Source organism: Myxine glutinosa, chromosome 5 (genome assembly GCF_964187855.1).
Source record: "Myxine glutinosa chromosome 5, kmMyxGlut1.1, whole genome shotgun sequence".
NCBI lineage: Eukaryota > Metazoa > Chordata > Myxini > Myxiniformes > Myxinidae > Myxine > Myxine glutinosa.
Window position 1 is genome coordinate 91,000,844 of NC_136265.1, and position 17,738 is coordinate 91,018,581.

A 17,738-nucleotide genomic window follows, 5' to 3' on the forward strand; every position below is an offset into this window, starting at 1 on the left:
AACTGAACAGACCAGGTAGACTCTCAGATGTAGCCTCAGCGAATTTTTTAAAGAAGATAATCCAACTTTAGTTTTGTATGTAGCGGTTGAGAGCGACAATTTTTCCCGCGCCATCCCTACATAGTGAGTACCAGCGTACTCTCCGATAACCACAACCTAAATTAAAATGCGACAGTATACTCTGAAATGCACCTCTCCTTGCTGACACAGTACATCAGTTACAGCTGTTATCAGATTTGTTCCTTCAGTAATCAAACCAAAGACTGGTGATGAATCGTGAACACGACACCAACTAACATATCCTGCGACTCTTGTACACATTTTACTCTTATTTAAATAAATCAGTGTCGGACATGGCTGCAAGTCGTCACTTTATTCAAACAGGTATTTTTCATGCCAGTTCAATATCTTGATGAAAATATTTTTCAATTGAAGGGATCTGTGTCCCTTTTTGCACTTCTTGGTAAGTCTGAGTTCAAAAGGGTGTCCTCCACAAAAGAGGGTTCACCATTATTGGGAAATCTTTGGTTGCAGCTAATCACGTGTCTTTCCGCATGGGATGCTGGTTTCTTGATTTGGGTCACTGATATCACTCAGCGAAATTGTGTCAATCATCATCATCATCATCATCATCATCATCATCATCATCATCATCATCATCATCATCATCATCAAACTACAATGGAGATATGGCCTATGTTTTATGTGTGGAGGTACATATGTGTATGTACGAAGACGAAACTCATTTCCTCAGTTACAATTTCACATTTCCTGAGTTAAGATTTCACATTTCCTGAGTTAAGATTTCACATTTCCTCAGTTAAAATGAATACATGACTATTTTTGGGGAACATCGCTGATCTCATGTCTGATGTTGAGGGCCTCCATCCATTGTTTGGAGAGTAGGAGCCTCATGTCCAAGGTGGAGTGACCTGGTCTGAAACCAAATTGGTGATTTGAGATGAGGTTGTTGGAGGAAAGGAGATATTTCATATCAACAGTGATCATGGATTCCATGACCTCTGAAGAGCGGAAGCGGCTGTGGTGTCATTTGAAGAGAGCGATAGCGGAGGACCACACTCCTGAGAAAGACTAACAAGGCGCCATCAGGTTTTCAAGAAGGGAACAAGTTTGAAAGTTCATTCATGAGGTTGGACAGATGTCATTTTCTGCCTATTCCTGAGAGTGGAACTGAGAAAAAGCATTTCACACAATGGACATTTCCACGGGTGTTTTCAATTGTGAAATTTTAAATCTCCTGCGATGACGCACAAATTAGTGAATTATTTGCTCAAACTGTGCATTTGTATGAACGTTCTTGTTGGTTATTATCTCCATAATTTGGGTTTCAGGTCGAACCTTCCCAACTCTCAAAGTATCCACCTCCGCGTGTGTGTGTATGTGTGTGTGTGTGTGTGTGCGTGCGTGTGTGTGTGTGTGTGTGTGAATCTAATATGTAAAAAAAATCAAAAAAATCTACGAACCCCATCCCCTCCTTTAAGGCTTATCCCCCCTTTCTACACTCGTGCTGCACCCTGCAGATAATGCTCCTGTGCCCCAATCTCTCATTGTGTATTCCCATGTATATTTTAAGGGTGGATAGATGAATGAGAGACTTTCCACAAATTGTGCGTTTCTCCAGGCGTTCTCCATTTTGAATTTTCATGTGCATTTCATTTAAGGTGAGGTGACTCGTTAAATTTTTTTCCCAGAAATTGTGCACATACATACATACATACATACAGGCGTTCTCCCGTTCGTTATCTCCATTTGCAGGTTTTCGAAGTTGACGAAGTTCTCTTTGAACTCAAAATCTCCCCCTCCTTTTTCGGCAAAGGATCATTATTCAGGAACGTCCATTGTGAATCATCATGTGCCTTTTAAGGTGAGATGCCTGATTAAAAGATTTTCCACAAACTGTGCATTTGAACGGGCGTTGTCCATTGTGAATTCTCATGTGCAGTTTAAGGCCGGATGGCCAATTAAAAATTTTTCGACAAATTGAGCATTCGTATGGGCATTCTACATTGTGAATTCTCATGTGTAGTTTAAAGCTGGACGGCTGATGAATAGATTTTCCACAATTGGTGCATTTATGCGAGCCCTCGCCCTTGTGAATTGCCAAGTGCCTTTTAAGGTGGGATGAATGATTAAAAGATTTTCCACAAACTGTGCATTCGTAAGGGCGTTCTCCATTGTGAATTCTCATGTGCAGTTTAAGGCCGGATGGCCAATTACAAGATTTTCGACAAATGGAGCATTCGTATGGGCATTCTCCATTATGAATTCTCATGTGTAGTTTAAGGCTGGATGGCTGATGAAAAGATTTTCCACAATTTGTGCATTTATGCAGGCCCTCGCCATTGTGAATTGCCATGTGCCTTTTAAGGTGGGATGAATGATTAAAATATTTTCCACAACTTGTACATTTGTATGGGCGTTCATCATTGTGAATTCTCATGTGGTGTTTAAGGGTGGATGGTCGATTAAAAGATTTTCCACAAATTGTGCATTTGTGTGGGCGTTCTCCATTGTGAATCATCATGTGTTGTTTAAGGTAGCATGAATGATTAAAAGATTTTCCACAAGTTGTGCATTTGCATGTGCGTTCACCATTGTGAATTCTCATGTGTGTTTTAAGGTTGGATGAACGATTAAAAGATTTTCCACAACTTGTGCATTTGTATGGGTGCTCGCCATTGTGAATCATCATGTGTGTTTTGAGGGTGGATGGCCGATAAAAAGATTTTCCACAATTTGTGCATTTATGCGGAAGCTCGCCATTGTGCATTGTCATGTGTGTTTTAAGGGTGGAAGAACGATTAAACGATTTTCCACAACTTGAGCATTTGTATGCCCATTCTCCATTGTGAATTATCAAGTGACTTCTGAGGCTCACCCATGCTCGATAAGATTTACCACAAACTTTGCATTTGTATGGGCATTCTCCACTGTGAATTGTCATGTGTGTTTTCAAGTTGTCTGGGCGACGGAAAGATTTTTCACAACTTGTGCATTTGTACGGGCGTTCCCCACTGTGAACTCTCATGTGTATTTTCAAGTTGTCTGGGCGACTGAAAGATTTTCCACAATTTTTGCACTTGTATTGATGTTCAGCTTTCTTTCTTGGGTGAGCGTTGTGAAAATTATTCTGTGCAAACATTTCCACATTCATTTTGTCTTGTTTGTAAAAAGTCCTCTTGCTTGTTTCATCTGGTGATTCCTGCGGGTGTGCGTCTGCACTGTTCATAAAAGTTGGTGCAGTCTCCCTTGTAGATTCAGTGGATTCACCTGTAAATACAACAGCACATGATCTGTAAAAAAAATGACATTCACATGACCAGACAAATGTGCCCACTGCCCAAACATGTGCATGGTATTTGTTCCACTGCAGGAAAGTACAAAAAAATATTGTTGTGTACATGCAATAATGTGAAAAAGTTTGGGTTATTCCATGATAATCATACTGTTATGAATTTTGGGGTAGAGTGATATGAGTCATTTCACCAGGTTGGGTCACACTGTGACTTGGGCATAGTTCATGCATGAAAGGGGCAAAATATCACAAAAATTATATATATGTATATATTTTTTTGAAAACTGAATCGAGGCTCGTGAAAGAGCTAAAAGAGCTAAAAGAGCACAAAAATTCTATGTTTTCTGATGTAAACTGGTTTGTGGTAAAAGGTGTGTGTATACTTGTATATCTCATGAACAATACAAAATTTTAGAGAGAAATACTATATTTTAGATTTGAAAATCATACTGGTGTCCAGGGCAAAAAAAAATGGTACCAAAGTGTGACATTATTTCTGTGATAGATTCAAATTTACATTTCATGAAGAAAGTTTCGACAACAATCAGCAATCCTCATGAATAGTAGGTCAGTAGCATAGACATGAGTGTGCACAAGTCGGAACATTACATGTCATGTCAGTGCACAAATCATGTAACCCCGTTGTGGGGAAACATCGACGTAACGCATGGTGTCCATTAATAAAAATCCTTGTTACATCGATGAACCGGCACGTTATCAAGAACCCTTATGATATTCGTAGGTCTCGGCAAGTTTAACTACTTTAATTGAGGGAGCATGATGGTTAGAAGTTTTTCTGAAACGTTCTTCTTTCCCACCAACTCATAAAAAGAATATTTGCCACGTGGGTGTCTTGTTGATTTTATGTTACGTCGGAGTATTTCATCATCTTCATCATCGTCATTTCATCATCATCATCATCATCAATAATATTTGCCACGTGGGTATCTTGTTTTGTGGCAACGGTTGCTGGAGTGAGAAGTGCATGGAAGAAGTTTCGGGAACTGAGTGGCGTGCTGACGAGGAGGGGAGTGTAGTTGAAGCTGAAGGGAAAGGTGTATGCTGCATGTGTGAGGAGTGTTATGATTTATGGGAGTGAGACATGGGTAATGAACGTAGAGCAGCAACGAAGGCTGGAAAGGGTGGAAATGCGATTGGTTCGGTGGATGTGCAGAGTATCGTTGAAAGAGAGGAAGACAAATGATGACTTGCGAAAGATGATGGGAATAGAGCCCGTGATGGATGCTGTGAAGAGAAACAGGTTGAGATGGTTTGGTCATGTGTTGAGGAAGGATGAAAGTGACTGGTTGAGAAGAATGATTGAAATGAATGGAGAAGGAAGTAGAGGACAGGGAAGACCGAGTAAGACTTGGCTAAAGGTGGTGGAAGAAGAAATGCAGGCAAAGGGGTTAACAAGGGGAGATGCAAAAAAGATCGGGCAAAATGGAGGAGATTGTCATGGGGCCCGCAAGGCTAACCCCCGCTCTGGCAGGGGAAATGGCCTTAAAATGCCTGTTGTTGTTGTTGTTGGAGTATTTCATCATCTAAATAATAAAATTCACACCTTCTACGGAAATGGTATGAACCAATCAATGATCGTAGCGCGAACATCTCCACTCGATACCAGACGACTTTCCTGGCATGATATTGGGTCATTTCCGTGGGAGTGGCATCGCTAACTTTAATCAGATTAATCAGATTTAATAATCAGTTAATCGTCAGAGACCGTGATGAAAATGATTAACTGACACATTAGAATATCATTTTTAGACCTTTCTTTGTGAATAAATGTTGTATAAAAGGTTCAATAATTTGGGAACAGGCAAATTAATACATTTCGTTTTCCTTTGAAGCAACTTTTCCTTTGATGTTGAAACTTTTACGTTAATGTTTCAATTTTATTGAAAAAGCCACAATAAAAGGATTTTAAAATCCATTTTTCCTCAAAACACTGGTTTGATTCTTTGAATGGTTTTAATTACATTAACCCCCTCCCATAAGGTTATGTGACAGTGACTGAAGAGAGAGAAATATGTATGCAATAAAAATGTACAGGAGCAAAAGTTAAAAATATGGTGTCGATGTTACTTACGTCTGCATAATATGTGCACACACAGTCATTAATAACATGCTTACATTTTTTTGCAACAAGCTTTCCACTAAATCTCTTGGAATATGAAAGCAATGTATGTACTCTGTCGTTTGAGGTGCAAGAGTATGTAATTCATTGCCATTAAAAAATTCACTTTCATGTCACACACTGTGTCCCAACCTGTTGAAATGACCTACTATATATAGATCAGGTAGATCTGTATAGGTAGTGTGCTCCGATTATCGTGGTAGGGAACCCCACATGTAATAAGTTTGTTTCGGCTGATTGTTCGCGTAAGTGTATCTTTGTGATCATTCAAGGATGATCCTTGGGATAATTATCGTAGGGATTATGTTAATCCCCCTGTGTGTGAGACCTTGTGATTTATCCATTGTCCCTTATGGCACTACACCAATAGACACGAGGCAGGCCCAATAACACCACACATACTAATTAAATTCCCTCCACAATAAAACTCACCGGAAGTGCAAGCAGGAAGCGCGCACGCATTGCGCCAAAATGGCGCTAAAACATTGTTCAGGCCGGCTGAGGCCACGCCCACCTCGCGACGCATCAGTCGAGGGGTTTGATGGGGGAGATCACACCAATGAAAGGCCAGAGTAAGGAAGGACTTGTGATTGGCCAGGGGCAGAGCAAGGACACGCTGATTGGTAGAAGGAAGCAACGGACTGATTGGCCACCGACCAATGGCATGAGGAGGAGAGCGCGAAATGCTCGGCCAATGGTGAGGGACTGATGTGGGAGGAACATTCTAGAGGTCGAGAGGCGACGGACTGATTGGAAGGGAGGACCAATGACGTCAAGAGACAGGACGTAAAAACCACGGCTGGCCGGCATTTAGCCTTCTCGTTTTGGATCACTTCGTGGTCGGACCTTGTTCCCTACTGCCCTCGTGATTCCTCGACCTCGACCTCTTGCCCCTCTCGATCACCACTGCCCTTGACTCTTGCTGACGGTGTTCCTTTGACGAGCGAAGAGCGGGGTCTCATCAAAGCGGCTGGGAGACAAGCTGCACGCCTGCCGCTCGAGATGGTTGGTGGGGCCTGGATAGCGTGCATGCGTGCCAAGGACGTGCGGTCATTCCAGAGGAGAATGCCATACACCTCGGCTGGTTGAGTCAAGCCTTTTCCCCCCCCTCCCTTTTCCACACATATCCCCAGACCCCCCCCCCCCACACCCTCCCCTTCACCACACACACACACACGCACACACACACACACACACACACAAAAACACATCCCCCTCCCCCCCACACACACACACAACATTTCTTTTCATTTAAATTATCCCGTCGTCCGTATGCAAGTCTGGTGTGTGGGATCCCAAACTAGGTTCTAGTTTCATCGTCACGTTTTCCTTGTTCTCGGGTTCCAAAAAATAAACCTGTTTATTTTTGTACATAAAATCCGGTTCATTTCAGTTACTTTTGCAGGGTTGAAGAATGCTTGGAGATCGCGTCAGGTAAAAGCTTCCAGCTTCTTGTTTTTCTTCTTCTTTCTTCCTCCCATGCTTGTATGGCGAAATCCGCTATTTGAACATAACGCCTTCGTTAACGCTCGATTGCTATCTGTGATTTCCCGGTCTTCACTGAGGGGGACCACGCGACAATCCTTTAGGTATCAGAGTTTTGAGTATGCACATGATCTATGACCAATTTGTGTTGAAATATTAAATTTATGACATCATAGGTCACATGGTTTGGCAGCCATATTCGATTTAACCGAAAAACCTGAAAAAAACATCTGCGCCCAAACCACAAAATCCATTGACTGAAAGCTTTACTGCACGTCATTGACTCGGCATGGTGATTGAAAGTTGATCGTGAAAACAAAATTGGTCACATGGTGTGGCAGCCATATTGAAATGAAGGAAAATATTAAACAATTATATCTTTGAAACAGCTCACACTATGATGCAAAATTTTAGAAATAGCATCCAACACCATTTGTTGAATTTAATTTCAAAATGATGATATCGGAGGTGATGTGGTTTGGCTTTGATAGAAAAACAAACCTTATCCGATAAACACGAAAATTCACAAAAACATGAGACCCCACCCATACATATGCAGAGTGTACATTTTTTAAGGCCATATGTTACGTGGTATGGCAGCAATATTAGCTTGAAAGCTGTTATTTAAACAAAATCCCTTCTCCGAAACCGCTTCACCGATCGATGTGAAAATCGATGTCATGGATGATTCTTCACCTTCACCGATCGCTTCACCTGTCCTGCATGGTGAAAATGGGATACTTGAAACCAGCTGAAGGGATTTAAATCAAACTTGTTTATTTTTAGGACAGCGAACTAGGGCATCTACCCATGACATGCGGATACCTTTTGATGACAGAGTTGCATTGCTCTAGCTTTTTTGCTCACCTGGAACAAAGTTCAGCTGAGTTCATGAGATGGCACGTTGTCCATCCATCAGTCAGTCTGTCCGTCCGTAAACACTTGAAACTTCTTCTCCGAAACCGCTGATGGGATTGCGACCAAATTTGGCACAAATTACATTTGTTGTGTTGTGACTAAAGTTTGTTCACGGCATTGAAAGAAATCGGGGTCGAAGGGAGTCTACCGGGGTCAAAGTGGATTCAGGTTTGACCCCCCAAAATAGGAATTTGCTTTCTTCTCTGAAACTACACATACAATTTTGATGAAACTTGACCACAACCTTCATCACCCGTGATGTACCGAAGTTTGTTCACGGCACGAAGGAAATTAACGTCTTAGGGCGTCTATCGGAGGTCAAAGTGGGTCCAGGTTTGACCCCACAAAATAGGAATTTGCTTTCTTCTCAAAAACTTCACACACAATTTCAATGAAACGTCACCAAACCTTAATCACCATTGATGTACCAATGTTTGTTCAAGGCATTCCAAAAATTGGGGTCTTGGGAGGTATATGGGATGGAGGGGGAGTTGCCCCCCAAAATAGGTATTTTTTTCTTTGTTTGTTTGAAGTCTGATTCTGAATGAATGAAATGACTGATTCTGACTGATGATTATGTTCGTATGATTCTACATGCTGCCCTGTCTCCAGTAACCATTGAAATTGGTTTTAATACCTTTAGTCGGTGCAGTATACTGTTTATTCTACCAGGTGAGTGCCAGGGGTATTGTCCCTATGTTTCTTAACACCAGAGTTCATCATCAAACTGTTCAAATCAAAATGTATAGACATTCACAGAAACCTTCGTGGGGATGGTTCTTGAAGAAAGAAGCTTCAGCATCATTGGGTTCGGGTCGACCCAGGTGAACATCAATGTCGTGCTCAGTTTTCACTTCCACTTTCACAAATAAATCTGGAAAAGGTAACTTTTATTAAATGCAGGCAGTGTTGTGTTACATGCATAGCTGGTTCCAGACTCTTAAAATAGCTAAATAAATATAAATTTTGCATTAAAATAATTGATTTGAGGTCTTACTTGGAGAGAAAATAAAAACTATCCCCATGGGAATAGTGTCGTGTCAAAGCACTGTGATATTGTGGGAGAAATTAGTAGCAGAATAATGATGACATCCACCATCAAAGGTGGATGGAGGTTATGTTTTCACCCCGTCTACCTGTTTGTCTCTTTGTCTGTCCGTTTATGAACAAAATATTCTGACGGATTCGGACAAATTTGGCAGAGATGTAGCGTATGTGACAAGGACGAAATTAATACATTTTGGTGAAGATCCAGATTCGGATCTGGCTACGAGAATTTTTTAAGTGATTCTTCACCATTGGGAGATTGGGCGAAAAACTATACATGGCAGGATATCTCAATAAGTTATGGATGGATTTGGACGAAACCTATTGTACATGTGTCCGCGGAGTCGTGGAGACGAGGAAGAATCAATTCAATTCAACTGAATTTCTTTGTTTAAATTCATTTCTCAAGATAGGGAATACTAACCTCAACAGAGACGATGTTAGACAACCTCTTGTCATGGTTCCTTAGGAAACAAGGCAATGATGAACCATTTGATGTTATCTTTTATTTTGTAATTATGTCATATGAATGAAGGGAACTGATTGAGTACATGTATGTTATTGTGCTTTGACATTTCAGCATGATGTTTGGGCAAAGTCTTGTCAGTGGTGGGTTTATTGGGGTCCTGTTACATACATGACGAATTGAATCTTGTGACATATTAAACATGTGTATGTATTGATGAAATGTCTCACGGCACTGGCGTCATAGTGTTTGAAAACAGATTGGGGCCGAATCTGCATATTCTGTTCATCTAATCTGCATGAACAACACAACAACAACAACAACAACACAACCGGCATTTTAAGGCCATTTTCCCTGCCAGAGCGGGGGTTAGCCTGGAGGTCCCCATGACAATCTTCTCCATTTTGCCCGATTTTCTGCATCTCCCCTTGTTAACCACCTTGCCCGTATTTCTTCTTCCATCACCTTTTGCCAAGTCTTTCTCTGTCTTCCCCGTCCTCTACTTCCTTCCACATTCATTTCCATCACTCTTCTCAACCAGTCACTTTCATCCTTCCTCAACACATGACCAAACCATCTCAACCTGTTTCTCTTCACAGCATCCATCACAGGCTCTATTCCCATCATCTTTCGCAATTCATCATTCGTCTTCCTCTCTCTCAACGATACTCCGCACATCCACCGAACCAATCGCATTTCCACCCTTTCCAGCCTTCGTTGCTGCTCTACGTTCATGACCCATGTCTCGCTCCCTTAAATCATAACACTTTTCACACATGCAGCATACACCTTTCCCTTCAGCTTCAACGACACTCCCCTCCTCGTCAGCACGCCACTCAGTTCCCGAAACGTCTTCCATGCACATCTCACTCGAGCAACCGTTGCCGAGTCTGCTCCACCTTCTCCATTCAGCATGTCTCGAAGGTAGCAAAATGTTTTCACACCTTCCAGCTTCACACCGTCTCCAAGATCCAACTCAATATTTCCTCCATCTGCAGCCCCTTCTGTGCACACCTTACACTTGAATGTGGCTACCACACTGGTTAATGACCCTCTCAGACCACTACATTTTTGATGTACACACACAGTGCACATTTTACATGGAATGGAGTTCACTCAGCCACCCTTCCCGCACACAGCACACGGTCACTTCCCAGTTTTTTCCACCTCACCACTTGCTTTACCACTTGCCATCACCTTCGTTTTTCCAATATTCACCTTCAGACCTTTTGTCTCCATACATTCCTTTCAGTGCACAGTTGACCGAATGAGGGAAATCTTATGAGGGAGGACGGAACAATGACTCAAAACACAACAATTCTTTGAAAAGTTCAGATTCACACCCAGTGACTCGACCATAAACGTTATTCTTCTGCTCTCTCAACAATGGATGGAGGCTTTCAATGTCACACATAAGATCAGGGTTTTCTCCCCAGACATGTGTTGAGCTTAACTCTCAATGGAATCCTCTCATCTCCTGTCCCTGTTGAGGTTGTTTTGCCCCAAGGCAGAATGGTGGGTCTCGTCCTTTTTTCCATCAACCATCTCTCCGACTCTCTGGAAAATCCTCCATCTCTTTTCTGATGGCACCACCCTTTGTCGTTGTTGTTGTTTCATATACTCATTTATGATCATTAACATTTAGATGCCGACCCTGGAAGGATGACAGACTGAATCAACGCACCTGGTGTTATTTCAATGGAACAAGAGGGGGTCGCAGCTATTAAGCAAACACCAGGCTTACCTTTTGCCCTGACATGCCTCATTCTTCGGAGAAGCAGCAGCCTCTTCCCTCTCTTCAGACATGTATAGAATCAAAAGTAGCTCAAACACTTGGAATGCGTCTTCTCAATTCTGACAAATCTCACCCTCTCACTCTCTCTCTCTCTCTGTGAAAAGGATCATCTGGCAAACCCTCCAACCTCCTTTCTTAACAATCCTGATGAAGTTCAGTCACTCAAACTTTTGGGTCTCATCATCAGCTATGATCTTTATTGGGGAAACCACATTTCTCAGTTGGCCTTCAAAGCCAGAGTGAGCATCCTCCAGTGTGCAAAGTCCTTCCTAAACACACTTGATCTGTTATCCACTAACAAGGACTTCATCAACAGCTTCATCAACATTAAAACTGCTCCCCCCTCTTGCCTAGCTCTTTTGCCTCACATCTTTCTCAGCTTCACTCTGTGGAAACCATGGCCTCAAGATAATTGGAATCTCCCGCGATGAAGCCGAGTCTGCGGGCCCATGAGGTTCACACCACAGACAGGCTGGTGGTGTCCCTTATCCTGCCTTCTTTCTGGTCTCCCCTTTTCATGCTTTGTCCCACCCCTCCAGGTTTCTGCGGTAACATGTTCACCAGCAAACACCTTTTTTTTCCTTTTTTTTTTTTTTTTTGTATACAGAGTCGAGGCTCGTGAAAGAGCTAACATTTATCAAACAAACAAATGAAACAAACAAGCAAACAAAGTATATAAAAAATGGGAGCGGTCGACAAGATGGGGAGAGAAGGGGAGGAAGCACACAAACACAACATTTGAGAGCAGGGACATCGGGAGATGTTTTTGGAGGGAGAGGGCCTGGGGGGAGGCAGGATAGGTATAAAATGCAAGGACACGAAGGACTTCCAGGAAAGAAGTCAAAAGTCACCTCAAAAAAGTGGAATTGGGGTGAAATTAGCGGGGGTAGAAAAGATCAAGGTTTTGCATTGGGGAAGATAAGAGATGGTGGTGAACAGCCGTTTTAAAGACCTGGAGGGAGGAGTGCGATTGAAGAGAGTGAGGGAGTTTGTTCCAGAGGTGGGAGAAAAGAGGAATGAAGGAGTGAAGGTGAGCAGAGAGTCTTGATTTTGGCACCTTCTGGTGAAATTCTCAAAATCTAGAATCACTGCTCACCTCCACTCATCCATTCCTCTGTTTTACCACCTGTGGAAACACATTCCACATTCTCTTCAATCTCATTCTTCCCTCCAGGTCTTCAAGACAGCTGCTTATCACCATCTCACATAATCCCTGATCCAACCATTATCTTTTCCACCACAAATTACTCCATTCCAAAGCATTCCATTTTTCCAGGTCATTGTCATTTTCCGCCTTTCCCTCATCTCTTTTCATTTGTTCATTGGTTGTTGTTTGGTTTGTTGTCCCCCGTCGCACCATGGAGCGAAAGGGGGACTATGGTTTTCCCCTCCGTCTGTGTGTGCGTCCGTCTGTCCGTGCGTGCGGGCGTGCGTAAGCGAAGGACCGAATTCTAATTTGGTGTGTGGGTGTATCTTAGCATAGGGAAGAAGGTTATTGAAAATTGGGTCGCCACGTCAAAATCCAAGATGGCCACCACCATGTATGTCTGAACCTTGTGAGCGGAATATCTTGAAAAATAAGCGAAGTACCAACTTCTAATCTGGTGTGTGGGTGTATCTTAGCATAAGGAAGAACCCTATTGAAAATTGGGTCGCCACGTCAAAATCCAAGATGGCCGCCACCATATATGTCTGAACCTTGTGAGTGAAATATCTTGAAAAATAAACGAATTACGAACTTCTAATCTGGTGTGTCTCCAACCCACTCGCAAATATCAGATTCTTCCCTGTTTTCTGTGTCTTCCACTTTGTCAACTCACATCACTTCACCGACGGGGGACCTAGGCGTAACGCTTGTTACTTTTCTGTTTCATCTCCACTTTCCCCTTCTCATTCTTGTGTTTCATTCAAATTGTTTGCAGCTTGTTAATCTGCATGTGTCCTTCTCCCTTCTCCCTTCATTTCACTTTCACATTGACTCTGCTATTGTTGTTTTCTCCAATCTATTTTATTCTCTTCCATTCTGTTCCATCTCCTCCACGAGCCTCGATACAACAACAACAACAACAACATGCATTTTAAGGCCATTTTCCCTGCTAGAGCGGGGGTTAGCCTTGCGGTCCCCATGACAATCTTCTCCATTTTGCCCTATTTTCTGCATCTCCCCTTGTTAACCCCCTTGCCCGCATTTCTTCTTCCACCATCTTTAGCCAAGTCTTTCTCGGTCTTCACCATCCTCTACTTCCTTCTACATTCATTTCCATCTCTCTTCTCAGCCAGTCACTTTCATCCTTCCTCAACACATGACCAAACCATCTCAACCTGTTCCTCTTCACAGCATCAATCACAGGCTCTATTCCCATCATATTTCGCAATTCATCATTTGTCTTCCTCTCTCTCAACGATACTCCGCACATCCACTGAACCATTCGCATTTCCATCCTTTCCAGCCTTCGTTGCTGCTCTACGTTCATGACCCATGTCTCGCTCCCATGAATCATAACACTTCTCACACATGCAGCATACACCTTTCCCTTCAGCTTCAACGACACTCCCCTCCTCTTCAGCACGCCACTCAGTTCCCGAAACTTCTTCCATGCACATCTCACTCTAGCAAACGTTGCCGAGTCTGATCCACCTTCTCCATTCAGCATGTCTCCGAGGTAGCAAAATGTTTTCACACCTTCCAGCTTCACGCCATCTCCAAGATCCAACTCAACATTTCCTCCATGTGCAGCTCCCCCTGCGCACACCTTACATTTGAATGTAGCTGCCACACTGGTTAATGACCCTCTCAGACCACTACATTTTTGATGAACCCACTCAGCGCACATTGTACATTGAATGGAATTCACTCCGACACCCTTCCTGCACACAGCACAGGGCCACTTCCCAGTTCTTTCCACCTCACCACATGCTTTACCACTTGCCATCACCTTCGTCTTTCCGATATTCACCTTTGGACCTTTTGTCTCCATACATTCCTTCCACTTGTTCATCTTTTCCTTCAGTCCATCCATACTTTCCGCAATCAACACCAGATCATCTGCATACAACAACTCCCACGGTAAACCCTCCTTTACGTTCTGAGCCAGCACCTCCATCACAGCTACAAATAGTAGTGGACTTAGTACCGACCCCGATGCACTCCCACCTTCACCTCAAACTCACCACTGTTCCCGTCCTTCGTCCATACAGCTGTGCGCGCTCTTTTGTACATTGCCATCACTACTCTGATCAACCATTCCTCCACTCCTAACTTCCTCATTGCCCATGTCAATACTTTGCGTGGAACCCTATCGAATGCTTTCTCCAGATCAACAAACCCAAGAAACAACTTCTTCCTCTTCTCCATGTACTTCTCCTGCAACTGCCTCACAATAAAAAGCGTGTCTGTCGTTCCTCTTCCTGCCATAAATCCAAACTGCATTTCGTCGATCTTCACTTTCTTCCTTATCCTCCTCTCCAACACCCTTTCCAATACCTTCATTCCATGCTCCAATAACTTTATCGCTTGGTACGAGCCACACTCTAGAAGGTCACCTTTCCCCTTGTATAGAGGGACGAGGGTACTCAGTTCCCAATCCACTGGAATGCAGCCTTCTTTCACCACCAGATTACAGATCTCTGCCATTCTCTTCACACCCCAAATTCCTGCTGCCTTCAACATATCTCCCACAACTCCCGTCGGCCCTCCCGCTTTTCTACTCTTCATTGCTTTTATCGCTTCCTCAACTTCCTTCTCAGTTATCTTCTCTGCCGGTCCTAAAACTGGGTTACTCTCTACGTTGCCATCCCATTCATTCTCTGTATTCAACAGCATTTCCATATATCTTTTCCATCTTCCTTTAATTCCATCTGGGTCCACAATGATTTGTCCCACTTCATCCTTCAAGCAACTCACCCCCATCACATCACACCTCTCTTTCGCTGTCTGCTTTGCAATCCTGAATACTGCTTTCTGACCCTCTTCGGAATCCAAGCGTTCTCCGAACATTTTCCTACATGCCTCCTGCGCCTTTGCTACCTCTTTCTTTGCAGCCTTCCTGGCTGCCTTATAACTTTCATGCTCTGCTGTTTCTGCTCCTGTACCCTTCGCCTTCTGCCACTCCTTGAACTTCTTCCGCTTCTCGTCAATCCTCTTTCCAACTTCATCATCCCACCACCATGTTTCCGAGTGCCTCGGTGGTCCTTTTGTCCATCCACATACCTCACCAACGGCTCCCAACAGACTAGCTTTCATTGACATCCAACCACTTTCAAGCTCAACCACATCATCCTCTACCATACTCAGCCTCTCTTTTAATGCCTCCCTTACTGTCACCTCTTTCAACCTTTCAACGAGCCTCGATCATGTATATAAAAAAACTTGGCAATAAACAAACTCAGATCCCATCAGAAGTCATGTTGATCACACAACTCACCATTCGGCTGGTCGCTTTGCTCCTCTTCCATGCCAAAGGAGTTCACATCCTCTATTTTTATCTGCAGAATCTCAGGAAATCCTTCCAGTTTCTCAACCTTCATTCCACACGCAAGCAGAGTCTGCTGTTCAAATCCCAGCTGCACACGATAGCAATCCTTCCATCAGCCAACTTGAGCGTCCATGGTCGGTGAACCTTGAGAGGGGCAACAAACATACCACTCTTCCTGATGTTTGCTCCACTCTTGAGTACCTTGATCTGATAAAGTACCTGCATGTGAAGTACCTCTGTACTTGAGACATTATCCTCTCCCAAAATCAGTTACAGCACTTGAACTTTCACCAAACACAAACACACACCATGTGACATCCTGAAATAGAAAGTGTACAATGGTACATGGGGCAGATTCTTAAGTTAATACTCTAATTATTTTACACTAGGGCGTGCCCGTACGTGGGTGCAAAAAAACATGCGTGCAAACAACAACAACAAAAAAAAAACTTTGAAACCACGTGGCAGTAACGACCACAGAACCCCCCCCCCCCCCCTCTATTTACATGAAATGGTTTGGTCCATTCGCAAAGCCAAAGCGAACGGCTTGCGAGTACGGTAGAACCCCCCCCCCCTCTATTTACATGAAATGGTTTGGTCCATTCGCAAAGCCAAAGCGAACGGCTTGCGAGTATGGTGACCATATCTTGGGAACCACTGGTCCGATTAATTTCAAACCTTGACCTCGGGTCCCCAGCAATATACCTGGCAAGTTTCAAGTATATCGGACCCGTGGTTGTCGAGAAACAGCGGTCACAGACAAACACACACACATACACACAGAGATTACTGGAATTATAGATAGATGTTGATGTGAATGTTGATTTCACCAAATATAAAACAATTAAAAGTTTAGATGTTGATATAAAATCTGGGCGTTTCAGCAATTTTAGGATGAAGACATTCAATGGTGAGAAGGCCTTACACACAATCACAGGGGATGTGTATGAAGGAGTATTTGTGTTCAGATGTAATCCATGCCACAGGTATGCTGATATGCAGACAGTTTTCCCACATCAATAACTTTCAGGTAATAAATAAGAAACCACTTTAAATAAAATTGGATGGAACAACAACATTCCTCTGGAAAATGTCTGTGGGAATTCAGTTCATGTTCATCACACTGGGAAGTGGGACTGACTCACCTGTATTAAAGCTTGAAAGGAAGAGCATTTGTAAAGTTAGATATTATGAACCCTTTGGGAAAGCGAAGTTTCTTCGGAAATTCAATGTATAAACTGCATATAAATATTGTTGCGGTTTTGTGGTTGTGCAATAAAAGGTTAATTTCCCCCCCCCCCCCCCCCCCCCATAGTTAGTTACACTACAACATATCGCCTCATTTAAAGCTCAGTTATTTCTTAGTAAATGTCAGCGTAGTCCTTTTCCTGTGTTAGTTTTGCGTTGAGTAGCATAATGAGAGTTAGGTCTCCTACCAATGAATAATGAGAGTTAGGTCTCCTTCCAATACAATGATGCCTTGATTGCAGTGGTTTTGGCACGAAATACCACGAGGCTGGCCTGACAAATCGATCCAGGCTGAAGGAAGGTGGAGCAGGGAGAATGGGAGTGACGGTAAGCACGAGCCGCCAATCAGGGCTCAAGGGGAGTGGCTTACCACTGTGTCAAAAGGCGTGACTTGGAACATTCGATCGGGCTAAGGGCGTGGCAATATAACCCTTTGCGCGAAGCCCACCACCTCAGTTATGGGAAGGGAGGCATCCGAGTTCTGAGAAGAGGTGCGCTGAACCAAGTTATGGGAAGGGAGGCATACAAGCTATGAGCCGGGGTCCTCTGTTGAACAGTTCTGAGAGTGCGTGGTGTTGAATTGGGTTACAAGTTAAATGCTCGGTTGAGCTTGAGGCAGATCCTCTGTTGAGTTATGAGGGCGAAAGCGCGCTGTTGTATAAATCGCGCTGTAAAGGACCGCCGTGCCGGGCGAGAGACGCGCATATTTCCTGCCTGCCTTTGTACGAGATACGCGCTGCGAGGATTCCTCCCGCCTGCCTGCCTGCCTTCGTCGAGGGACGTGCTGTGACCGCATAGGGCCATGCCAGCTGAGCTGCTCCTGAACAACAAAGCCGGCGCATTCAGCG

The 17,738-nt window shown here is 43.4% G+C and overlaps 1 protein-coding gene across 2 annotated transcripts in view; it reads right to left on the bottom strand.

Annotated features, from left to right (window-relative positions):
* Nucleotides 1–358: 358 nt before the first annotated feature.
* LOC144892335 (uncharacterized) overlaps nt 359–17,738 on the bottom strand; it is a 109,252-nt gene continuing 91,872 nt past the window's right edge. For both annotated transcript variants that reach the window (XM_078778358.1, XM_078778357.1), the window contains exons 2-4: nt 15,592–15,786; nt 8,623–8,733; nt 359–3,291 (exon numbers count right to left, since the gene is read on the bottom strand). In XM_078778358.1, the coding sequence (XP_078634484.1) occupies nt 1,847–3,291; nt 8,623–8,733; nt 15,592–15,694 (1,659 nt within the window). In that variant the 5' untranslated portion in view covers nt 15,695–15,786 and the 3' untranslated portion in view covers nt 359–1,846. The remainder of the gene's footprint in view (nt 3,292–8,622; nt 8,734–15,591; nt 15,787–17,738) is intronic.